General features: G+C 41.5%; 2 protein-coding genes across 5 annotated transcripts in view; both read right to left on the bottom strand.

Annotated features, from left to right (window-relative positions):
- Positions 1-1,589: 1,589 nt before the first annotated feature.
- Positions 1,590-3,464, bottom strand: SCPPPQ1 (secretory calcium-binding phosphoprotein proline-glutamine rich 1; the record flags this gene model as incomplete). The annotated part of the gene is made up of 3 exons (XM_080655511.1): positions 1,590-1,700; positions 1,790-1,822; positions 3,408-3,464. The coding sequence occupies 3 exons, from the start codon at positions 3,462-3,464 to the stop codon at positions 1,590-1,592; spliced, it is 201 nt and encodes a 66-aa protein (XP_080511637.1).
- A 2,905-nt stretch (positions 3,465-6,369) lies between these two features.
- Positions 6,370-26,725, bottom strand: part of SPARCL1 (SPARC like 1) — a 55,550-nt gene continuing 35,194 nt past the window's right edge. For all 4 annotated transcript variants that reach the window (XM_080661364.1, XM_080661365.1, XM_080661366.1 and 1 more), the window contains 9 exons: positions 24,689-24,865; positions 23,369-24,307; positions 21,907-21,979; positions 18,372-18,490; positions 17,791-17,911; positions 16,027-16,163; positions 14,050-14,198; positions 13,308-13,456; positions 6,370-6,796 (listed from right to left, as the gene is read on the bottom strand). In XM_080661364.1, coding sequence (XP_080517490.1) covers positions 6,768-6,796; positions 13,308-13,456; positions 14,050-14,198; positions 16,027-16,163; positions 17,791-17,911; positions 18,372-18,490; positions 21,907-21,979; positions 23,369-24,307; positions 24,689-24,865 — 1,893 coding nt within the window. In that variant the 3' untranslated portion in view covers positions 6,370-6,767. The remainder of the gene's footprint in view (positions 6,797-13,307; positions 13,457-14,049; positions 14,199-16,026; positions 16,164-17,790; positions 17,912-18,371; positions 18,491-21,906; positions 21,980-23,368; positions 24,308-24,688; positions 24,866-26,725) is intronic.

The raw sequence follows: 26,725 nt of genomic DNA, 5'->3' as shown, positions 1-26,725 counted from the left end.
ACTAGTGATTTTTTTTTATATAGATTTACACGTAATTTAATAATAGAGATTATATAGACATCATCTCTATAATTTTATATAGAGATTCCTATATTCTAAACCAAGACTTTAGAATTTTGTATTAATTTAAAACAAATCTGAATGTCAGCCCAGAAAGGGGAACAATGCACCTAGATTTGACTAGAATAAAAACAATTAGCAATTAATTAAAATGTAAGTACTTAGAAATTTAGTGGCTAAGATTCGGTTAGGACATGTGAAAATGTTTTAAAAGAATGTTCCAGTGAGGACTGTAACTTCGGTGGCAAATTTCCAAAAGCCTACTTGAAGTTGAGAAGTAAACCATTTGAGATTAAATACCAGCAAAGGGAAGGTGTTTGTTATATTTAGATATAAAAACAATTATACAAAATCGTATTTATGCTTTAAACATATTTTTAGGTGATAAACAAGATAGATGTTAAGCAAGATGCTATTTTAAAATTTGTGTGAACTTTCCAAAACATCATTGCTTAAATACTGTCCACATTTAACGTTTCCAACCTGTGTTGCAGCCCCATTGTACTGGACATTCTTTCCCCAAATTGAAAAGTCTTTCTTAGGTCTGTCCCAAGCCCTTGCGGTTCCCTCTGCCTCACCCACTTCTCATCCTGGCTCAGATACCATCTCCCTGTGAATGAAGTATTTGATCCACAGCCTAAGTCAGCTTTGCATTTGCATCTAGACGCACTTATCAAATCACAGTGTTTTTTTTCATTTATGAATTTCTCTTCCTCATCAGACTGTGAACTTATACTTTTTTTGTATTTTCAACCCTCACTATAGACCCCATTAGATAATAGACACTCAGTAAATATTAACTGAATGAATGCTGTTTGTGTCAATAAAAGTATTACATACAGAATAAAGGCAATTCTACTATGTATTTAGCATTGTTCTGACCTTTATTAAAAAGTGTTATAAGAATTCAGATATTAGAAAGATGAGAGAGGGTCAAATAAGAAGAGCAAACCAATTACATTGTTTGACCTGTGAGAAAAACTTAGGGAAAGCTGGAAAAACAACTTTGTAGCGGGGGGGGGGGGGGGGGGGGGAAGCAATAAGGTGATTAAGAAAAAGAATGGGTCTTATAGAAAGAGGTTAGTGTTCTCTTCGTGGAGAGTAACTAGCGTCTCAGGGGTCCTCAAACTATGGCCCGCGGGCCACATGGGCCCGCCGAGGACATTTATCCGGCCCGCTGGGTGCGGCTGCCTGTCCTGCTTAGCAGCTGACTCATCCCGGGCCCGCAGTGCGCATAGGAATTTGTTCATAGTTTGTTTTTTTTTAAACTATAGTCTGGCCCTCCAATGGTCTGAGGGACAGTGAACTGGCCCCCTGTTTAAAAAGTTTGAGGACCTCTGGTTCTTGATGGCAAGAGGAGGAGCCACTGAAGATTTGGGGGGAAGTTTGATGGTCCCTTGTCACACTCCATCACAAGCTATGTGGGGAGGGGAGTGTGAGTAGCTGATGCCTGGCAACCTTGAAAGCTTCACATTTCTCTATTAAAATTTGGAAATTTTTATCATGATCATCCAACTAATAAATATTCTTCACAATTTGAGATTTCCCAAATCCATACTTACTGGGGGCAGTTGTGGAGGTGGGAAAAAGGGGATCTGAGGAAAAAATGGTAGTCCTTGGGGTGGGTAAAAGCTAAATCTCTGTAAGAAGAAACATGATGTCAGTGATTGCAGACAATTGCAAACTTTTAAAATGATGAACATGTCCTTTGAAAATACGAGAAGTTTACCTGACCACTGGAACTGCCTCCAGATTGTTCGAGCTTGTAAAACAATAACAGCAATGAGGTGAATCAACATATGTGGCAAAACTTTACTCATTACAAAGAAATTTTATTCTAATTGAGGGTAGGTAACAAGCTGCTACTGAGCATTATGCTCAACAGTAATGTAGCTTCACCTCTGAAATAAAACATGGCTGAGTATCTAATAAGGAAAAGTTGAATTAATTCTGCCCAGTGATCAGAATGGAAATAAGTTTCCTCAGATTAATTAATACTACATGTCTCTTTTTCTTTGAATCAACAATGTTCTCAGCATTTGGAAGTTCAAAGTGAAGGAAGTATAAGTTTAAATTTGGTATCCCCAAACACAAATTTTGAAAGCTCCTTCACTTCTTCGAAAACCCCTCTGTTAAAAAAAAATGTGCAGGGAAGAGGGTTTGGTGTCGTACATATTCAGACTATAATAGACACAGGTTAGACTCATAGATCTCACTTGTATTGATGTAGAAAGCATGGCTATAGTCAACCTGAGACAGTTTGTGGTAAGGGTATCCTTCATAATAAAAGCGTAGTATACAAATTATCCCCTGGACAGGGAGGTTGTCCAGGAGTTTGACCAGAGGGCAGGGCCGGCCAGGAGAAGAGAGGGAGGCCCCACCTGGCAGCCGGCAGCTGCTAGGGACCCTACCAGTGCATGAATTTTGTGCACTGGGCCTCTAGTTATAAATGAAACTCAATTCAAACTGTGTAATTAAGACCTAGGTCATGCCCTAGCCCAGTGGTCGGCAAACTGCGACTCGTGAGCCGCGGTTTGCTGCTCTGTTGACAAATGAGTTTGCCAACCACTGACCAATAATTACAGGCTGTTGTTGTTCCTCGTGATTAAGCCCCTATCCCAGTGGTCGGCAAACTCATTAGTCAATAGAGTGGCAAACCGTGGTTTGTGAGCTGCATGTGGCTCGCGAGCCACAGTTTGCCGACCACTTTGGCTCAGTGGATAGAGCATTGGCCTGTGGACCAAAGGGTCCCAGGTTCGATTCTGGTCAAGGGCATGTACCTCAGTTGCAGGCTCCTCCCAGGCCCAGACCCTGGTCAGGGCTTGTGCAGGAGGCAATAATCGATGTATGTCTCTCACATGGATATTTCTCTCTCTGTCTTTCCCTCTCTCTTCCACTCTCCCTAAAAATCAATGCAAAGATATCCTTAAGTGAGAATTAAAAAAAAAAAAAAAGACCTAGGTCACTGCAGAATACTAATATTTGTTCTCTCTTGTTACGTTTATTTGAGAGTTTCCTGTGCTCCAATTAGAAATCTTCAGTGCTCCTGCATTTTTATCATTCTCTCCAGGTTCTGAGGTAGCTCTTATAGCTCACTTTACAGACAGGGAAGCCATGGGTTCCTTCCTTGCTCAAGGTCATGCACTTAGCAAATGGCACCATGCTGCTGGGATTTGTATTGGGAAGACCCTTAAGCTGAGGGAAAAATGGGATGTGTCTGGGTCTACAACACTGCAGGACTCCACGTTTCTCTTTTGTGAAATGAGAACATACAGGAAATGCTTTCTAGCCCAGAAATACTGTCTCTAGAATGGAAGCGGAGTGGACAACTGGTGGGGAGTACTCACAGGGATGGGCAGGGCAGTGGCAGCGCTCAAAAAGCCAGCCAGGATGAGAAATTTCATTCTGAGGGAGGAGTCTGGAATGGAAGGGTGAGATCATTTTCAGTTTTTTGTTTTTGTTTTTGCCTACCTCCTATTCCCATTGTAATGAATTAGTTAGAGGTGTTGAAATCGTGGTCAGGCTAACTTCTGCCTCTAGATTCAGGCTTTGTAAGCAGCCGTGGGCAAACTACGGCCGGCGGGCCGGATCCGGCTGTTCTATCCGGTTCTCTTGCTCTCCCCTCCGCTCCTTTACTTTGAATTTATATTAGTTCACACAAACACTCCATCCATGCTTTTATTCCGGCCCTCCAGTCCAGTTTAAGAACCCATTGTGGCCCTCGAGTCAAAAGGTTTGCCCACCCCTGGCCCTAGACCGTACTTTAAAATGCGTTGAATGGCTTTAGATGAGACACACATTCTCTGGTTCATAGCATTGCATTCATACTCTTCCTCATAATCTATCCTGTTCAGTCCCTGAAGTTATTTGAATTTGTTATCTCTACACACAGATCTTCAAACACCAGTGTTATATCATGCTTAGTATTGGGGATGTACCATTACTGGCTCAAATGAGATTCCTTATGTAATATATAAATAAATCCACCTTGAGCTTCTACGAACCCTGTGAGACTCACCAGGGTCTGGATGCTGTTACTGACAATTATAATTTCTCAAGAAGGAAAGGATCTGAAAAGAATCTTGTAAGGCATAATGGTTTGGCAGACAATAAGTACAATATGAGTAGATTCCATAAAGCAAATCAATGTTGTCTTTACTGGCTAGTTGATTCAGAAAGCAAACCTTTTTATGATCCTCAATCACACTAAATTTAAATAAACTTACCTTGTGAGTTTCCAGCCAAATCACTGAACTCTAGAATTGAATTTTGGAAGAAAAAGAAACTTCATCACGCTCTTATTAAGACTTATCCCCAGCATCTGAAGCAAGATATACCTCTTTATATATGTCACTCTTCAACTATTTTATATGTATTTGAAACTGAAATCAGATTTAACTTTGTGACATTTTATTTTGCCTGAATTTAAGCAACTTATCCCCCTTTCCCTCCTTTTCCACATCTCTCCTTTGTATTTTTCTTCCTTAGATTCAAACCCTTGAATTTCTTTTTTCCTTTGTCAACTGAAACTATTAGAAGTCATTAAATTCACCAACACAAGAATATCTTACATTCTTTTACCTAGTGCAATAGAATAAACCCAAATGACACTGTATGTCTTTTTAAAAAATTACCTTTGCTTCAAATGGTCCTCGGAGCAAGAATTCAAGGAGCAGTGTGATCTCCTAGTATCTCTATGCCCAACTAGTATTTAAGCTGTATTACTAATGCCTTCATGGGTATGGGCAATATGAGTCATAAAATTCAAAGCTAAAGTGAATAATTGTTTCCAGACTAGAAACTCCAACTCATAAAGTCTCTCAATTGCTTAGAGATAGGATTAAAGACTGATTACTGAGAAAATAACTTCATCCCCTTGGTTGGGATTTGGGATAATGTCTTTATCACAACCCACAATTAAAAACTGTGACCACCAAGAATATTAAAGTGCTTCTACAATATGTCATTTAGGGCAGTGATACACATGGGAGCCTGAACAGATAGAAAATGTTAAGCTTCTAAAATTTTATATTTTTAGATAATATTTTTCATTTCAAAATAAAACATTTTTAGTAAATATTTAGATAGTGTCTTCAGCATTAAAATCACTTTTCACTATTCCAAAACATGCAAAATGTTTAAAATGGTAATTTAGGTCTAATTAATACCACTAAATAAAATTTCACTGTTCCCAGCAAACTCACAAATAGAAACTTGTTTTGTAATTAGTTAAGATCTCTCATGACGTTTCTTTAGAGCTACATACAAAAACATTCTAAATTTGGGATAATTTCTAAAATTATTTCCCTCGTTGGAAAAATCTAATAAATAATAATTAAATGTTGACTAATCAAATTGAACTTAATTATTTAGACATGACATGGTGTGATGTGCTCTGGTTAAGAACAAGTGACTCATTGAGCTAAGAAGAGAGATACATAAAATTTTGAAGTTAATCAGAGAAGATTATTCTGATAAAAACAAACTCTGCCATAAGTATCCTTCAGATGAAGTTCTTAGGGGCACATACTCTCAGTGACTATCAGAGATAAAGCTCTTATCAACAACAAACTTCTGATTGTTGAAAGAAATAATCAGAGATCATTGCATTGATGTCTTTTCTTTCATGTAAGAAAATATGTAAAAAACCATTTTATTTTCTTTCAAATATTTAAAGTAGAGTAAGGGTGACAAGGTCTTTCAGATCCTAGAAAACTCTATTATGGTGTCTTTTATATTTTTGCAATCTAGATTTTACTGTTTTAATAGTTACCAGAAAAGAGCTCAAATGAGAACACACTTTTTCTTATGACAAATTTTCTTGCTTTCAATTTACAGTAGTGATATTTACCTCTGACTCTATTGGGCATCAAGGCAATTCAGGAATCTCTACTATTGGTGTTATCTTTACACTATTTTGAGGACATGAAATGTGTAGAATTTTTACAGGGCCACCCTCTCTCCCAACACACATGGACACCCGCATAAAAGCTAAAATTAGTTGCATCAAGCTGTGCATAATCGTCTACATTTTTAATTGAATTGATAAAGAACACTTGAATTCAATTGTTCCTCCTGTTTAAACTTACATTATGACAAAGAACATTCATGAGCAACTACCATTTAACAACTGAACATTTGTTTCCCATAGGAAACATCTCTCCCAACCACGTTCACACTTTTATTTATTTTTTTAAACTAATAGGGTCTAGGAAGCACAATTATAATTTGATATGTAGCATGAGCCCTGGTTGATCTTTCACATATAGTTGTTTAAATAAATGACTGGAAAAAAACTTGAACAAATACTTGGATTTCTATGGATTTTTATTAGGGTATTAAAACATGGAAAATAATACACATTCACAACAAAAGGGCATTGTTGCATTTTCTCCACATGCACATGATATTACAGACAAAAGGACGTATCTCATAAATTGACACAGTGTGATGAGTTAAACTCCTGCTTACAAATAGCATACAGTATTTTGCATATATCAACTTCACTTAATGTTAAAGTTTTATTTCCAACATCAATGTTAAATGGCTGGTACATATACAGTTATCAAGCAATTACTCTCATTGTCTTCTCAGACATGCAAACATTCTGCTAAATATAAATCTACACGTATCACAGCTGCATAGATTTCAGAAGTGGTCAGCATAGAGGAGGATGCTGGGAAGTTTGAGTTCTTTCAGATCTTAATTCAAAACAGGAGGTTTTCATCTATGTCTTCTGTAAAAAAGCAAAAACAAAACAAAGCACATTTTTAGGAAGTAGCCAGAGTAGTACTAGAAACAACGTTGGAGCTGAAGGATTAGAACAGTTATTAATAAGGCAGCACGATGGTTCTCAGCCCGGGGAAGGCATCAGTCACCTGTGACGCTTAAAAAAATTTATAATTTCAGGCTTCATGCCTGGCTTCCTGAATCAGAACCCCCAAGGGTGGGCCAGTGGTGTGTGTACATTTAGAAAGCTCTGCAGGTAGTTCTGATGGAGGGTTGAGAACCACTGATAGAGGATGTTGCAGGGAGGCCCAGCTAAGTATACTAATCTGTAAGGGTTGTTAAAATATAATGGAAATAAGTAGAGGTACAGTGACAAATCAGATTTCCAATCAAGTAATTGGAAAAGAACTTGTTGTTGCAACTATGGAAGAAGATAGCATCCTTAGGGGGCTATAATACTGCCCCTTACCAGTATGGTCCTCCCTCCCTCAGTAATTGTTGCAGACTAAGCTACTACCCTGTCTGGGGCACCAGGTAATTCTCCTGCCCAATATAAATCTTCCTCTCACTCCAAGAGTGGGAAAAATGATGAGGTTGGTATATTTCTTTCGAGCACTGGCTTCATTTGTAAAATTGGGATAATAGTCTCATTACTTATAAACTAATTTATATCCTATATAATAAAAGCCTAATATGCTAAGTGTCCAGTTGTCCGGTCGGCTGTTCAACCAATCAAAGCATAATATGCTAATGATATGCTAAAGCTGCTCAACTGCTCGCTATGACATGCACTGACCACCAGGGGGCAGACGCTCCAACCAGTAGGTTAGTTTGCTGCTGGGGTCTGGCCAATCAGGACTGAGCCAGATGGGCCGGACATGCCTTGGAGCCCTCCCACGTTCCCTCCCTAGCTGGCCAACCTCCCACGTCCCTCCTGCATCCCTCCCAGCCCGGTGGAGTCCCGCAGCCTGGCCTGTGCCCTCTCACAATCCGGGACCCCTCGGGGGATGTTGGAGAACCAGTTTTGGCCCAATCCCGCAGGCCAGGCCAAAGGACTCCACTGGTGCACGAATTCATACACCGGGCCTCTAGTTTGTTTATATTCTTGCATATATCTTTAATAGGTTTCTAATATACGTATAACTTGAATATATTTATTTTTTTTTCCCTAATGTAACTGCCCTAGTTCAAGGTCTCATCAACTCTTGCCTAAATCTACCACATCATCTTCTCAACTGTTCTTTGGCTTTTCCACAATGCAACCAAAAGAATCTTCCTTAAATATAAATCCAATGAAATCACTCCCTGTTTAAAACACTTTGGTGAGCCTCCAGGATTCCTAGGGTGATGTCTTTAACTGGCTTAGTAGGACCTGCATGAACTGAATGGTTACCCTATTAGTCCCACTAGGAAGGCTTTCCTAAAGATTAGTGTGGATATATGTCAATAAGTATACATACACATGTTATGTCCTGGGCAGTAAATAAGTAAGACTCCACCACCTCCTAAATGAACCCCTTTTTGGACATAGAAGGAAAATGAGACCTGCGGGGGATGAGTGGCATACCCTAATTCACATAGCCAGTTAATGACAGAGCTGGAATATTTGAGCACATTTAGTTCACATCAAAGGCCATTAAAATTCAGGAAAACCCTGGCTAAAATGATCGTGTCCTTCTGTTGATTTCTCAGCCCAGAGGGAAGGAAGGATATACTTACAAGCTAAGACATAACTGTTTTGCTTTCCCTATCTGTATCCCAAAGCAGTAACTTGTTTACTGGTTCTGACAATGTTTCATATCTGCTTTATTGGCTTACTGTGTGATAATTCTTTCCCTTCTTCATAATAACGTAATCACAGCCAAACCACACTGAACAAACAAGACCATTAGGAGCTTTGCAGCCACTGGACTTTAAGCTCTTCCTGCTCCTCCCAGACAACCGCCCAGCCCAGAGCCTGAGGGAGCCTACGTGCTGAACAGTGGCCACAGTTTCCTTAAATAAATGGTCTCTGTTCATATTCATCTTTTGCTTCCTCCTTCAAAACCAAGTGCCATCTAAAAGGGCATACACAAGTACGTCCTGCCCCAGCCACGTTATTCCCTCTCCAGAATGGTGGGGTGGCAGGGACACACACACACACACACACACACACACACACACACACCTCAATGTGAGAGAGAAACATCAGTTGGCTGTCTTTCACACGTGTCCCAACCGGAAATCAAACCTGGAACCTTTCGATGCACAGGACGATGTCAACTAACGAAGCCACTCTGGCCAGGCTAGGGTGATTTGTTATCCAGCAACCGACAACTAATACACAGAACTAGATGCTTACAAAAATATACATTCTTTGCTCATTATGGTTGTGCTTATTTCACAGAATAATATTGTAGAGAAAAAGAACTAATACTTTCTGCTTGCCTATTTATCAATAAACTAGAGGCCCGATGCACGAAATTCGTGCATGGGGGGGTATCCCTCAGCCTGGCCTGCACCTTCTCACAATCCGGGACCCCTCATTCCTAACTGCCTGCCTGCTTGCTCCTAACCCCCCACCTGCTCACTCCTTACCACTTGGCTCACCGCTCCTTAGCACTGCCACGGAGGCAGGAGAGGCTCCTGCTACTGCCGCTGCACTCACCAGCTGTGAGCCCAACTTCTGGCTGAGTGGTGCTTCCACTGTGGGAGCACACTGACCAACAGGGGGCAGCTTCTGCATTGAGCGCCTGCCTCCTGGTGGTCAGTGTGCATCATAGCGACCGGTTGTTCTGGTCGTTCCACCATAAGGGTCACTGGGCTTTTTTAAATATAGATAACTAATTCATCATATTCTCAGCTCTTTCTAATTTCAAGGCATTATACATGTGCATAAAGATTACTTTAAAAGTGAAGTTCACACAAGTTACCTGTTTTGGGGAATTTCAGACCTTTGAGGAACTTAATTTATTGCTTGGTCATATGTTATTCTACATGTATGTTGTGACTCTACACTAATAAAAGAGAAACATGCAAATTGACCGTACCTCTGCTACACCCACAAGCCACACCCATCAGCCAATTAGGAGCAAATATGCAAATTAACACAATCAAGATGGAGGCCAACCATGGAGCTGGAGCAAGCAGGAGGCTTGGGTTGCCCCGGTGATGGAGGAAGCCAAGCTTCCCGCCCACCCTAACCTCTGCTCAAGGCTACAAAGTTTCAATTATAGAAGATAAATAAATCCCAACAAAAATGGCGGTGGCCACAGAGCTGGAGTGAGTAGGAGACTTGGGTTGCCCCCGGCGATGGAGGAAGCCAAGCTTCCCGCCCGCCCTGGCCTCTGCTCAAGGCTACAAAGTTTCAATTATAGAAGATAAATAAATCCTAGATGCTTGCTTCCAGCTGGCCCTGGCCTCTGCTCAAGGAGGTACTGAAAAAAAGAAAAAAATAAGAAAAAAAGGAGGGGCTTGGACCTTGGGTTGCCAGGGGTGATCAGGCCAGGATGGGACAGCAGGGGCCATTGGGGGTAAGCAGACCAGTAGGGGGGCCAGTTGGGGGTGAGCAGACCATCAGTGGGAGTCAGTTGGAGGTGATCAGGACAGCGGGGAGGCAGTTTGGAGTGAGCAGGCCAGTGGGGGGGGGGCAGTTGAGGGTGAGCAAGCTGGCACGGGGGGCAGTTAGGGGTGATCAGGCTGGCAGCGGGGGGCAGTTGGGGGCAAGCAGGCCGGCAGGCAGAGTGGTTAGGGGCAATCAGGCAGGCAGGCAGGCAGGTGAGCGGCTGGAGCCAGCAGTCCCGGATTGTGAGAGGGGTGTCCGACTGCTGGTTTAGGCCCAATCCCTGTAAACTGGCAGTAGGACATCCTTCAAGGGGTCCCAGATTGGAGAGGGTGCAGGATGGGCTGAGGAACACCTGCCCCCCCCCCATGCATGAATTTCATGCACCAGGCCACTAGTATATGTATAAAACCTCAGCCTTAAAGATTTAATCTTCACTGTTTATTTACATTGTAAGCAGCTTTGATTTCCTATTTTTAAATACATCTTTCAGCCCTAGCCGGTTTGGCTCAGTGGATAGAGCTTCGGCCTGCAGACTGAAGGGTCTCGGGTTCGATTCCAGTCAAGGGCACATACCTCAGTTGCAGGCTCCTCCCCAGCCTGGGCCCTATTTAGGGCACTTGCAGGAGGCAACCCATCGATGAGTTTCTCTCACATCGATGTTTCTCTCTGTCTCTCCCTCTCTCTAAAAATCAATGGAAAAATATCCTCAGGTGAGGATTAACAACAACAACAAATTATTCAAATTTTGATTATTAAAAACATGCTTGCTCGTAAAAATCAACTCTAACTTAGGAAAAGAAAAAGAAGTAGATTAAGGCATAACCTAGCAAAACAAATGTCTAAATTTAAAGTCCTCCACTGTGGGAGTAAAGAAAAAACCCTCTTAATTTTATTTTTGTCACTGAAGATGAAGTAATGGGTCACTTTTGGATTAAAGGAATACTATTGGGATATAACTTGTGATGTAAGACCCAGCTCTTGGCGTGTTGGTAATGAATCCAGAGATTCTTCTGATGTCTCCCATCGGCAAAAGCAGGCTGGCTATTTTACTCTTCACATATGATTTTTTAAAAGTTTGGTCCAGCCTGGCTGGCATGGCTCAGTGGTGAGCATTGACGTATGAACCAGGAGGTCATGGTTTGATTTCCAGTCAGAGCATATGTGTGGGTTGTGGGCTCGATCCCCAGTGTGGGACGTGCAGGAGGCAGCTGATCAGTGATTCTCTCTTATCATTGATGTTTCTATCTCTCTCTCCCTCTCCTTTCTTCTCTAAAATCAATTATATATGTAACTAGAGGCTGGGTGCATGAAATTCGTACACTGGGGGGGGGGTGGTGTCCCTCAGCCCAACCTGCACCCTCTCTAATCTGGGACCCCTGGGGGGTTGACTGACTGCTTGTTTAGGCCCGATCCCTAAACAGGCCGTCAGACATCCCTTTCACAATCCAGGACTGCTGGCTCCCAACTGCTTGCCTGCCTGCCTGATTGCCCCTAACCACTTTTGCCTGCCAGCCTGATCACCCCTAACCACTCCCCTGCCAGCCTGATCGACACCTAACTGCTCCCCTGCCAGCCGAATTGTCCCCAACTGCCCTCCCCTGCATATTCCCTCTTTATTAGATAGGGTTTTTTCTTTAACATACTGGACAGCCCTAACCAGTTTGGCTCAGTGGATAGAGCGTTGGCCTGCAGACTCAAGGATCCCAGGTTCGATTCCAGTCAAGGGCATGTACCTTGGTTGGGGGCACATACCCAGTGGGGAGTGTGCAGGAGGCAGCTGATCAATGTTTCTCTCTCATATATGTTTCTAGCTCTCTATCCCTTTCCCTTCTTCTCTGTAAAAAATTAATAAAATATATTAAAAAAAAAAAGAAACATTTAAGGTTCCTCCATATCTGCCTGGCTGGTGTGACTCAGTGGTTGACACCCCAGGCTGCCACCGCTGGAAGGGGATCACGCCGTGGGGGTGTGCGCCTCTGCCAGGTTGAGATCCCAGTCCAGGCTGCCGCAGCTGGCAGGGGATCACACTGTGGGGGAGTGAATTTGTTTTTGTTTTTTTATAAAGGGTCAGGAGGGCCTCTGGGCAGCATTCCGCCAGGCCGCTTACTCTGCAGGTTCTCAGTGGCAGCCCTCCCTGAGACTGGGGGACTCCGGCAGGGCTGAGAGGACTGGGCACCACCATCTTGTGGCTATGGGCACCGCCATTTTGTTGCAGAGTGACGGTTAATTTGCATATTACTCTTTTATTAGATAGGATACCCAGGTTAAGGAAGGGTATAAAATCCTCTTCTCAGAAGGGTAGCCTTCTGAGATTCGCCACAACTCTTTGGATTCACATCATTTTCTTAGGCTTTACCAACTGCAGAGACCTCAAAGCAGGTATCCTCTAAATCAGTGGTTCTCAACCTTTCTAATGCCACGACCCTTTAATACAGTTCCTCATGTTGTGGTGATCCCCAACCATAAAATTATTTTCGTTGCTACTTCATAACTGTAATTTTGCTACTGTTATGAATCGTAATGTAAATATCTGTGTTTTCCGATGGTCTTAGGCTCTACAGCAGTGGTTCTCAACCTGTGGGTCGTGACCCATAGGTTAAGAACCGCTAGCAGCGTTGCCTAAGACCATCGGAAATATTTACATTACGATTCCTAACAGTAGCAAAATTACAGTTATGAAGTAGCAACGAAAATAATTTTGTGGTTGGGGGTCACCACAACATGAGGAACTGTGTTAAAGGGTCGCGGCATTAGGAAGGTGGAGAACCACTGCTCTAAATATTCACACTTGCTACTCTTTGGGTATCATAAAGGTAGTCAAAGAGAACCTTGCCGTGAGAGTTCTTTCTCTGAAGGAGTCCTGCCTGGGATGCTGCCACCTTGCAGTTTCTAGGTTTCGATTTGAACACACAGCAGGGCGTCTCTGTGAGGGTCACAGGGCTTAGGTTTGTCTAGAGAATGATGATGAACTCACCTTCTTTAATTCCGAAGCAGTGGCCCCACTCCTTCAGGGTGATGTGCTTGTCCTTGTTGGGGTCACACTCATCAAAGAAGCGAGTGATGCAGTGTTCCATGGGCACCAGAGATGCTCGCAAAGGAGCGAGCTCCGAATGTGTCAAGACTCTGCAATGAAGTTCATGGCAGCCTATTAGCTGAGTAGCTTGTGTGTGAAAGTTAACTCTTAGAATCACCAAGGGCATTTTTCTTCCATAAGATTGCTGACTATGCCAAATGAATAGTACGCTCATGAAAAGTTGCAAATGAAATAAACTATCTTTGGGTAAGATAGACAGCTTTTGGGGTGTCAATTCTTAAGGTTTTCTTTTTCATTGAAAACTGCCCTCCCACCATTCTAAATTTGTAGGGGTGCACCCTAGTGATCATGTTTCTGCAACCTGGCCATACCTAATTGTTCCAGATGTAGCACTTGACCCAAGTTGGGCCAATCAGATTATCTTGGGACTTTAGGATCAAGAATGAGAGAATCAGTAGAGTCTCAGTGGGAAACGTGGAAACTTAGGAGCTGGGGTGTGGCCATAATCTATTATTTTCAAAGCCGTTTTGTGTTTAAACACCAAACCACATTTATTTGACATTTCAGTCTTCTAGACTGGAACCGGGAAATTCCCTAAATCTGTTTAGAATTCTCTTTGTCAAGATAACTAGACATTATATCAGGAAAGTGACCTAGTCACGGGAAGGTAAAGAGTTTTTACCTGTCCATAGGATGTTGGTCGAGTTCACTAAACTGCCAGTGTACAGGATACACATACATGTGGTAGTTTTTCTTAAAGTCCCTTAAGAGAAGGTCAATGGAATGGTCCCCAGCCAAGAGTCTCTTTTCATCCAGGTAAATTTTCTTGACCTGGAATTAGGAAAGGAGAAAGATCATCAGAGAAATGTAATCAAATTACCACTTGCTAAAGCTTCCTTGAAGAACAATGTAATAACATGACAGGAAAACAAGCCCAGGCCATTGTATGAGACCAAATGAAATGCCTTCTCATCAACAACAGTCTTCCTTTTTTCTACAGAGAGTAACAGCCAACATTAAAACAATTTAAGTTTTCAGAAGAAATTTGTCCTTTTTGATTTTTCTCCTTTAACTAAGTAATGTTTACCGCATTCCTTAAAGCTATGAGAAAATTTTAATGAAAGGGCTAAACTGACTTAGGCAGGACTGTTGATTAGTGAGTGAAAAGCCCACTCTCCCCCCATTGGCATACTCCATTCTTAATCCTCAGGGTATTGCCATCCACTGCCTGCTCAGGCTCAGTTTAGCCCTAGTGTGATACTGTTTGTCCACCCTACCTGAAATTTCTGTTTTGTGTCTAATGCTCTCAAGGCTCTCTGTGATGATGTATTAATGAGAGAGGATAGAAGTTATTTTGGGGGCAATGCATGCAAAACTCCTAGCTTGTGGCGTTACCCATTATTTCACTGAGTGATTGGAAGCAATCAGAACAGAACTTCTGACCATTCCCATGACCACATCTACCACCTCCCCTCATTAGTGTGCGTGAACTTCTGTGCTCCTAATCTAAGCCCTCCCCTCACTGATGCCCGGAGGGGCCCCCCCCCCCCCTCACTCAACTACTCAACATAACCTATGGCAGTTGGGCATCTTTCCTTCTTCACTGGGTTATTTCCAGAAACACAGGAGATCCTCCACCATCTCCCACTGGGAGGTGGAACTCTTAAACTTACATCCCCCTCCAGCTTCCACCCTATTTCACTGTTTTCCTTTGCAGAAACATCTCTTGAAAATATTGTTTATACTTGCTGCTTCCATATCCTTCCTCTTATTCTATTTTGAACCCTGTCCACTAAAGCTTTTCTCCTCTCCATTCTGCATTAACAGCTCTTGTCAAGGTCAACTATGATTGCCACATGCCATATCAATGGCCAACTCTTAGTCCTCCTCTTACAACCTATAAACAGCTTTGACACAGTTTAGGCACACCCATCTTCTTGTTTTATTTTTTCTTCATAGCAAATTCCATCTCACCTGGCATATTTTATACATATGTTTATATATTTGCAAGTATGTTCATATTTGCATATGTAAATATATACATATGTGTGCACAAATCATATATTTAAATATACATGCACATATACAATTATTTGTTAAGAGTCTGTCTTTTTGCCTATAATGTAAGCTCATGAACGCAGATAGCTTTGTTTTGTTTATTGCTGTATCTCCAGCACATAAATCAATTCCAGCTACTGGAATACATTTTTCCTGGGAACTTCTGGAATCAATATTCTGCACATTTTAATCTTAATATATTACTGACATTGTGAGTAACGAATTCTCTTATACCATAAATCTATGTCTGGCCTATGAGGGCAAAAAGACATTCAGGTTTAAATAATATGTCTGGGCATGAATATATAAATGCTGAATTGAGGTTCAGCTTGCTTAAACAGAGGTTGCTCCAGGTCTGAGTTAGGAAGCTCTCCCTCAGGCTACGCCCTTTGCATAGGAATGGGGTGGTTTAGCATGTCCCACACCTTGTGGCATGAATGGTCACCGCTACTATTCCATACGTGCTAACCAGACTGGGGAGGCAAAGTGGGCTTTTGCTATCTGCCCAGGGAGGTCACCCCCTCCCCACCTCTTCCCTGACTCCTTTTTTCCTCAGGCCTTCTGGACAGACACGTAGGGAGCTGACCTGTGCATAACTTACTTTATTTCTCTGCTTCTCATTTAAATATCCAGCATGTTCAGGGTTAGGCTCATAAAGTTGCATGAGGATATTCTTGAGCCAGTCTCTCATTCTTAGAGGGAACTGAGTCACCTCAAAGTCCGTACAAGCAGGAATAGCTGTTTCAAGCAGAAAATAAATCGATGTTAACCTTTGGGTCTTACTCCTGTCCTATGGCAAGTCCTCATAACAGGAAGCGTGGTGACTGACAGCATCCTCGCGGCCCAACCACCACAACGTGGCCCTTAACCCTGGCGGCACAACAGCATTGCCCTGGGTGTTTAAAAAACATATCAGATGCCAGCTTCCATTCAAAGGAATTCTGATTTGATTGCTCTGGGGTGGAGCCTGGCATCAGGATGTTTCACAAGCTCCAAAGGTAACTTAGATGTGCAGCCAGGGCTGAGAAGCTCTTCTCCAGAACCGGAGAGCTGGGGTTTAGAGGTGGAGGACATGCGCTGTTTATTAGGGGAAAAGAGAAAAAGGTAGAAGTTAGCTCTTACTGTGGTCACAATGTGATACTTTGAAATCTCAGTGGCTTAAAGGAACCAACATTTGTTTTTTCAGTTCTGTTGAGATATAATTGACATACAACACTGCATAAATTTAAGGTGTGCAGAGGAACGACTTGATATACATATATTGTGAGATGATTCCACAATAAGTTTAGTTAATATCCATCATGATCTCACATAGTTACAAATATATATATATATATATATTTTTTTACTTGTGATGAGAACTTTCAGGATTTACTCTCTTAGCAAGTTTCAAATATACCAGCCAGTGGTATTAACTATATAGTCAACATCACACCGAAGGTTTATTGCTTGAGACTGCTGCAAGTCCAGCACAAGCTGGCAGGAGGGCTCTCTGCTCAGTGCAGTCTCTCTGGGCCTCAGCGCGATGGAGACTCCACCCTCTCAACACAGGGAAAAGGGACGTGGAGAACCACAGCAGTTCTGAAATGCTGCTGTCCAGAATGCACATGGATGATTTTTGCTCAAATTTCCTTGGACAAAGCAACCGATATGGGTACATCTAAAAAGCAAGGGGCCTGAGACGCTTAATTCTCTCCTGGGTCTAGAAGGAGAGGAGAACCGGAAATATTAGTGAGCACTGCTGATGTGGAGAATCACTTAGCGATGAGGAGATCCAAAGACAATTGAGAATATCCTGGGAAAGGAAGATGATTAAAAAAAAACATACAAAAAACTTCTGGAAGAATATGTTGTCATAAAAGTTCTTGGCAGGGGCTTAACTTGACTAGGGAAAAGGACAAATAATTTAGCAAAATTCCAATGATTCATCTCAGTTATTAAGTGGATAACATTGTATAGTGGTTCTGAACCGTAGCCACACATTAGAATTGTCTAGGTTACTTTAAAAAAAAAAAAAAAAAGCCATGGTTCCAACCCAGTTCAATAAAATTGAAATCTCTTATGGCTGGGCATTCTGCTTTCTCTTCTTCTTCTTCTCCTTCTTCTTCTCCTCCTTCTTCTTCTTCTTCTTCTTCTTCTTCTTCTTCTTCTTCTTCTTCTTCTTCTTCTTCTTCTTCTTCTTCTTCTTCTTCTTCTTCTTCGTACTCTCCCAGGTTGGTTTTAATGTGCAGTCTGGGTTCAGAACTATATTAGCTTTCTCCTGTTTGCATATGTATGAGCACATGTAAGTATGTTGTTCAGATATGCACAGATTCACCACCAACCCTCTCAGCAATGGTGGCTGGCAGCAGTGATGGACTCTTACATTTGCAGGCTCCGAAATAATCCAGCTGCAGTTGGTGCCCCTTTTTGGTCCCCTCCAGTCTGCACTTAGTAGCAAACAGATGGCAGGAGCTAGCATAGGTCTGATTGTCAGTGCCACAAACCTAGGAAAGACAAGCATGAGAAAAAACTCGTGTCTCTGAATGCTCATTGGGAAAACGCTCAGTTCCTTAACGCTCACTGGGCTGTGCCCACAGGTGGTCAGGTAGGTGAGGCTATTAAAATTATAACTATCCTAATTTGGCACAAAAATTTTAACTAAATTATACCAATGGTGATGACTATTTAACTTTAGATAAGCTCAGTAGAATGAAACTGAAGACGTTCCAAGGATAGAGTGAATTTTAAAGTGATTTCTATAGATCAGTGCCATTATTACCTTTCTAGGGCACAGTTGAAATTCTTTGATTTTGCTACCATTTGTTCCTATTTAATATGAATTCAAATATTAGATGATAACCTGGGCTTTTACCTTTTTTTTTTTTTTTTTTTTAAATTTCAATAGCTTCTTTCATTTAAATCCCTAGTTGGTGTGCCTTAAAGACCAGTTTGTAGAATACTTACTTGGTCAAGGAGTTTTGTAGGAGGACAAGTCATTGGATCTTGGCAAACACAGTGAGGTTTTCCCTGTTGGTCAGCCTTACACATGTGTCCTCTTTTACACTGGAAGTTCATGCAAGCATCTAAGAGAAAAGTTTGGACAGGGTAAGCTAAATTGAATATATAAATTCAAATTCACCCAGATAATTAGCTCCATTTTCATTAATAAGAGAAAATTTGGGAAAACTTCAGAAACCATTTTAATGTTAATTTTCAGGTCAGGTCCTCTGGTATAAACTATGTTACACAATAGTCTAGATTTTTCTATACACTTTGGCTCAGAAATTTAGGAAAAACAAACAGCTCTCTTGGCCCACCTGCAATAGTCATAGTCTGAAGTCTGAAGTGCAATTTTGTGCAAGTTGTTTAGAAGTTAAATAAGCCATGAGAATTTTGTTGTGTTGAAATTAAAAATATTTATGATTGGGAGAAACCAAGATGGCGGCATAGGTAAACACCTAAACTGCTGCCTCGCACAACAATTTCAAAACTGCAACTAAAAGACAAAATGGACATCATCCAGAACCACAGGAAGGCTGGCTGAGTGGAAATTCTACAACTAGAAGGAAAGAGAAAAGCACACTGAAACTCAGAGGAGCTACAGGAGGCAGAGGTACTGAGACACGCGCGTGGAGAGGACTGGCAACTGAGTGCGCGGCTGGCTTTCTCAAGCAGGAGGGAGACAAAAGCTCCCGACTGCGCTGAACTCCAGTTCCGGGTGAGACTCTGGGGACCCAGACTCATTCAGGGAGAAACTGGACTGTCTGGCAGCAGACGAAACTCGAGGGCAGCTTTCTCTCAGAGGTGCTTGCAACGATTACCACGAGACACTGAGACACAGGTGCCTCTTAGGGCAGGGCTGACGGGAAACCAATACTGTCTGCTCCGCCCTGAGACTCCGCCCCATCCAAGCTGAGCACAGAGGCTTTTGCAAGTCTTGTCTCATAAGGGTGTCTCCAGCACAGAAGTTCTCCCAGCATAGACACAGCTGATCCTCACAGCCAATTGGCCTGGAGGTCAATTCCTCCCAGTGACACCAACAACAATCAAGACTTAACTACAACAAGACTGTGCACACAGCCCACAAAGGGGTACACCAAGAGTGTCCACCTCAGGTAACTGGGGAGGCTGAGCCACTGGGCCCTATAGAACACCTAGCACCCAAAGCCATTCTATCAACTCAAGGAAGCAGCCAAAATGTGGAGACAAAGAAACATATCACAAATGAAAGAAATGGAGGAAAGCAAACGACTGGATATAGAGTTCAAAACCACGGTTATAAGGTTTTTTAAGAATTTTCTAGAAAAGGCCGATAAATTTAGCGAGACCCTCGAGGATATGAAAAAGGACCAACTAGAAATTAAGCATACACTGACTGAAATAAAATATATTATACAGAGATCTAACAGCAGACTAGAGGATCGCAAGAATCAAGTCAAAGATTTGAAATACAAAGTAGCAAAAAACACTCAACTGGAAAAGCAAAAAGAATCCAAAAATATGAAGATAGTGTAAGGAGCCTCTGGGACAACTTCAAGCGTACCAACATCCGAATTATGGGGGTGCCAGAAGAAGAGAGAGAACAAGATACTGAAAACCTATTTGAAGAAATAATGACAGAAAACTTCCCCCACCTGGTGAAAGAAATAGACTTACAAGTCCAGGAAGCACAGAGAACCCCAAACAAAAGGAATCCAAAAAGGACCACACCAAGACACATCATAATTAAAAAGCCAAGAGCAAAAGACAAAGAGAGAATATTAAAAGCAGCAAGAGAAAAACAGTTAGTTACCTACAAGGGAGCACCCATATGACTGTCAGCTGAATTCTCAACAGAAACTATGCAGGCCAGATGGGAGTGGCAAGAAATATACAAAGTGATGAATAGCAAGAACCTACAACCAAGATTACTCTGCCCAGCAAAGCTATCATTCAGAATTGAAGGGCAGATAAAGAGCTTCACAGATAAGAAAAAGCTAAAGGAGTTCATCACCACCAAACCAGTATTATATGAAATGCTGAAAGGTATTCTTTAAGAAGAAGAAGGAGAAGAAGAAGAAGAAGAAGAAGAAGAAGAAGAAGGAGGAGGAGGAGGAGGAGGAGGAGGAGGAGGAGGAGGAGGAGGAGGAGAAGAAGAAGAAGAAGAAGAAGAAGAAGAAGAAGAAGAAGAAGAAGAAGAAGAAGAAGAGGAAGAAGAGGAAAAAGAAGAAGAAAAAGGTAAAGATAAAAATTATGAACAACAAATACATATCTATCAACAAGTGAATCTAAAAATCAAATGAATAAAAAAAATGATGAACAGAATAAGCTGGTGAATATAATAGAATCAGGGGCATAGAAAGGGAGTGGACTGACAATTCTCGGGGGAAAGGGGAGTGGGGGGTGTGGGAAGAGACTGGACAAAAATCTTACACCTATGGATGAGGACAGTGGCGGGGGCGGGGGGGGATAAGGGCAGAGGGTGGGGTGGGAACCTGGTGGAGGGGAGCTATGGGGGAAAAAAGAGAAACAATTGTAATAATCTGAACAATAAAGATTTATTAAATTAAATTAAAAAAAACAAAAAACAAAAATAAAAATATTTATGATTGGGAATTAGGTTTTAATTAAATATGGGATCTAAATTTCCTAGTAAGTTATGGATTTCAGAATCAAGAAGGTAGAATTAATTCCTCTCAGAAGCAAAAGGATTTCAATAAAATGAATTCTAGCTTTCGCAGTAATATTGCAACAGGACTTCCATTTGGTAAACACATGTACTCATAGCTGTACAGTAGTCCCTCTCATCTGCAGAGGATACCTTCCAAGACCCTCAGTGGATGCCTGAAACCATGGATAGTACTAAACACATTATACTATGTTTTTTTTCCTATACATACGTACCTATGGTAAAGTATAATTTATAAACTAAGCATTGTGAAGTAGCTTTAAGCTACTATTGACCTTCTGATGATATGCCTGGGGGAAGATCATTGGTTTTGGGAGAGCTGGGATCATCATGATGCTATTGATGGGTGGATGTCAAGAGCAGATGTTAATAATTGGAAAAATTTAATATTTTTGGACTGATGTTGACTGCAGATAGCTGAAACGGTGGAAAGCAAAACTGTGAATGGGGTAGACTACTGTATCTCAAATGTGGGCAAGAGAATGTCTACAACAGGCCCTGACCAGGTAGTTCAGTTGGTTAGAGCATTACCTGCCTAATATGCCAAGGTTTTGGGTTAGATCCCTGATATGCACATACAAGAAGCAACCAATAAATGCATAAATAAGTGGAACAACAAATTGATGTTTCTCTCTCTCTTCATCTCTCTCTCTCTCTCAAATCAATTTTTAAAAAGAGAGAAATAATGTCTACAATTTATGAGAGCATTTCCTTGGGGAGAACTGGGGAGAGGAGAATTCTGTGCAGTAGTCACAAATTAAGGGATGGGGATAGCCCAATGTAGCTGATTCCATCTCTTCCTTGATATAGTCACAAACAGCCCATACTCACCAACATCGTATATCCTAATGTTGCCTTCAGTTGAACTTTCATCTTCATTCAGTGAGCTCTCTGCTTTTTTGGCCTTTATAATAACAAGAGGAGAAGTTTAAGTCTATTGGAAAGCTGTTACCTATTTTATATTTCTGATGTGCATACATTCACTGAGCTTTTCATATCCAAATCACGTCAGATCTCAAAAAGAGACACCAATCACAACTGTGGAAATAGACAGCAATCCTTTGAGAACAGGAGCTATTTCTATCTTCCTCAACTGGATTCAAGCTCTATCTCTGGGGATTATGCAATAAAAGTTGGAACTAACTAACATCAGGAGCAAAGTTGGAACCTCCCCTTGGGATTTGGGAAAACAGTAGAAATATAATAGCATCGTGCAATTCTGTGGGCAAGACATGTTACCTCAGTAATCTCTGTGAAGCTGCTGGTAAAGGTTTCTTACAGCTTCTAAAGTGTAAGAAAATTCCTCTCCTAGAATGACAGCAGAGTTCTCAGAAATCGAGGTTATTGACCTTGCCCACCAAAAGCTGTCAAAACTTCCTTGTGGATGGCTGCCAAGGTTTTGCACGGAAGCTCCAAATGATTAAACAACCAAATAACAATATGCTTCCCCCTACCCCACTCTCACTCTGCTGTCTCCCAATTATCATTTTGTGCCTGTTTGCTTCATAAAGTTGTAGCTGAAGTCTTTGTTCTTCATCTTTATAATTAAAGTAGAGGCCTGGTGCATGATATTTGTGCACGGGGTGGGGGAGGGGTCTCCTCAGTCCAGCCTGCACCCTCTCCAATCTGGGACCCCTCAGGGGATGTCTGACTGCCTGTTTTGGCCTGATATGACCTGACACCTACCTGCCCTCAAGGCATTAGAGCAGCAGTTGTCAGTGTCTCCCACCCCTCATATCTGTCAGAGTTTACCATTCTAGTTAGCTTCAGGGACTTTCAACAGCCGGCATCTGTGTCTTTGTGGCTTCAAAACCATGGAATTCTATTTAGCCTGCTCAAAGAACAGACTGCAAGTTTTAGGGAATTAACACCCCTCCTGGCAATTCTAAGCCTGTATAAATCAGGTACCTTTGATTAGCTTCCTTTCCTTCCCTGTGTCACTTCTCCACTCCTCTTTGTTCCCTGAACTTCTAGAAAAACAAAACAAAACAAAAACAACAACCCCTGCTCCCCCATCCCCCCGCCACACACACACACACACACACACACACACACACACACACACACACAAACTGCACTAAGATTCAAGGTCTGCTTCTAGGGGAACCAAAATAAAATAGTCATTTTCAGCCTAATAATGGAGATGCAGAGAAAAATAAGAAACTGCAATATACTTAGTAATGTACTGATAGCGATAAGCATAGGAGACTGAGAAAGCACAGAGAAAGGTCATGGCTGTTTCTTGATAAAGCTAACTGCTTTATCAGACAAGCATCACTGTAAATAATCTCACCACTTGGGATTCTCCAGGTTCACTGGCATCTACATTCTCATTCTCACGAGCTCTTTCTCTTTGCTCCTCATGTTTGATGTGATAGTTATTGGAAGTAGCTCTTTCAGCCTCCTGGAAGGCCTCGCTTGGGATGAAGTAGTCCTCACTTGCACTGTGCCTGGGGCCATCATCACCACCATCAACAGCAGGCTCTACAAGTGAAGCCTCAGAAACAGTCTTTTTTTCCATCTCCTCAGGTTTGCTGATAACTTCAAGGCTAGCTTTTCCCTCTGGGTTCTGCCATTCAGTATCTGGATTGTGCTTATTGATTTTTGATGCAGTTCCCTCTTCCATTTCTTCTTTGGTGTTATCCTCTTCTTGTTCTTGGTGACCCTGCTCAAATTCATCTTTCTGCATCTTGCTTAGTTGAGTTGGTTGACTGGACTCTTCCAAAATATCATCAGATTGGGTAGTGTCTTCTTCCTGCTTGCTGTTAGAATGCTCCTGGGGAAATTCTCCCTCCCTTTCTTGGTTATCATTGTGGGAACCAACTTCACTTGGCTCTATTCTCGTCCCTTCCTCTTCTCTATTTGGAATGTTTTGATCCTGCTCTTGGTTTTCTTCATCACCTAGGTCTTCACCATGTTTGCTGCTCCTGTTTAACTGAGAATGTGAATCAGTTATAAGCTGTTCTTGGTTTTCCTCTGTTTTTGTGATACTTTCTTGTCGGTTAGAATCTACAGTGGAACTAACATCAGGAGCAAGGAAATCAATATTTTCTGGGAGTTTTTCCTTTTGAGGCTCACTCATATCTTCTTTTAGGTCCAATGCACCTTCAGTGAGTGCATCCTCTAAATTCTCACTTAAGTCACTTTCACTTTCCTCTTGATCCTGTAATCCCTGATCTGCTGACTGGTCATGATTTTTCTCCTTTAACTTTTGTTCTGAAGATTTTTCAGCCTTAAAAGAAAAATGTTTATTTTGAAACCAATGATAATTTATTATATACATCACATTTACAATTCATAAAGCCAACATTTAATATTTATTATTCTTTGTTAATATAATGACATGTAAACTTACATTTATAATGTTCTTCATATTCTATAGCTACAAGTTTTACCTGAATTTGAATTTTATGAAATGAAACAATTATATAGCACCTCAATTGAAGGAGTAAAACTCATTAATTATCACAATTTTTTCTAGTGATCAGAGGCAATTGATATGATATAAAAAATTAAACTGAGATGAGAATGAAATAATCCCTTTGGCCATGCTTTGAAATGGAAACCTTTGGAGAATTTGGAAATTATCTTAGCATAACTATGTGACTTTTACCTTATTGTTGGGTTGCTCTTCTACAGATACTATAGTTTCCTTTTCATCTTCTGCATCTTCAACCCCTAAAATGGGCACCGTAGTGTCGCCAGGTGTTACTAACAGTTCAGCCTGTTGAATGGAACTCAAGGATTCAGCAGTTGGTTGGGAATGGTCAGATAGGAACCTTGCATTTGTCTGAAAATTAAAAAATTGGTTTGTATTATTCATGTACAGATGTTAATGTTTAAAATTTTTAGTTAGTCTTTTATTGTCATCACTAGAGGCCCGGTGCACAGGATTCATGCACTGGTGGTGGGGGGGGAGGGATGTGGCCTGCAGGGATTGGCCCACTGTGGGAGCACCGCTCATCCCAGTCAGCCGAGTGGCTGTGGACCGCCACCCCCCCCCCCCCCGCCCACTCTGAGCAGCTGCTCCCTCTGTGGGAGCACACTGACCACCAGGGGGCAGCTCCTGTGTTGAGTGTCTGTCCCCTGGTGATCAGTGTGCATCATAGTGACTGGTTGACCAGTCGTTCTGGTCATTTCATTGTTCTGTCACTGGGCTTTTTTTTTTTCTTAAATATTTTTTAATTGATTTTAGAGAGAAAGGGAGAGGGAGAGAGAGATAGAAACATCAATGATGAGAGAGAATCTTTGATCAGCTGCCTCCTGCATGCCCCCTACTGGGGATCCAGCTGCAACCCAGAGCATGTGCCCTTGACCGGAATTGAACCTGGTGCCCTTCAGTCTGCAGGCCAACGCTCTATCCACTGAGCCAAACTGGCTAAGGCTAGGCTTTTATTATATAGGATTATCAGTACCAATACACTTCATTTTAAAAATAAATTAAAAGATATTCTCTAGAATTTATAAGGATACAAGCAAATGTCCAGAATATAATCTTAAGTGAAAACAGAAGCCCAATCATGTTTAAGAAAAAATTATATATGCAGAGACTGGGTGACAATAGAGTTTCAATAATAACCAATTTTGAGTTTTGGAATTACTTTCTGTGTTTTTCAAACTTTTACAAAGCAATTGTACTTTATAATTTCGAAAAATATTGTTTGTTTAGCAGAAAGTTGAGGTTAAATTAAATTAACCATAGGGTATAGCATTGTACATTTGCTTAAGTTAATACTCACTGATAATTAGCAGAAAGGCTATAAACCTTTTATTCAATATTTGTTTACTTCCTTAACATTATCAGCCTATATCCATCAAGAAATCCTTTAATAAAAATAATGTAATGTCAACTAATTAAAAAACTGTGGAACAGAACACCAAATCTAGTAGGGAAGAGTAGCTAAGGCATATTATTTCCACTAGATGGATGGCTCTGTCTACTTCTAGCAAGACTAGAGGCATGCTCTGGCCAGTGTGCACAGTGGTTAGAGCACTGGCACAGGCACTGAAGGATTTAGGTTCAATTCCTGGTCAAGGCCATGTACCTGGGTTGCAAGTTTTATCCCTGGCCCTGGTAGAAGTGCATGCAGGAGGCAGCCAATGGATGTGTCTCTCTTACATCAGTGTTTCTCTCTCTCTCTCTCCCTCCCTCTCTACCTTCCACTCTCTCTAAAAATCAATGGAAAAATATCATTGGGTGAGAATCAACAATAGTAACAAAAACAGATCAGAGGTCAGAAGCCTGATTGGAGAAGCTGAGATAAGACACCTCCCTTCAAGTCTTGACGCACCTATTTACTATCTATCTATGGTTTTGTTCCTCTTTAACCTGTCATTTCTCAAGGTGAAGTGAGCAGAAATATCAGGATAAGGTCAAGTGCCCATCAGTAGATGAATGGATGAAAAAGCTGTGGGACATTTATTCTATGGAATACCATGCAGCTGTAAAAAAGAGGGATCTTTTACCCTTTAGGACAGCATGGATGGACCTGGAAAATATTATGCTAGGTGAAATAAGTCAAACTGAGAAAGGAAAATATCACATGATCTCACTTATTTGTGGAATCTAATGAACAAAATGAATTGACCAACAAAATAAGACCTGAAGCAGGGAGGCATGGAACAGACTGATATACCTCGATGTGGGGTT

The sequence above is a fragment of the Plecotus auritus genome (genome assembly GCF_963455305.1).
Source record: "Plecotus auritus genome assembly, chromosome: 1".
NCBI lineage: Eukaryota > Metazoa > Chordata > Mammalia > Chiroptera > Vespertilionidae > Plecotus > Plecotus auritus.
This window is presented reverse-complemented; position numbering and strand designations above follow the sequence as displayed.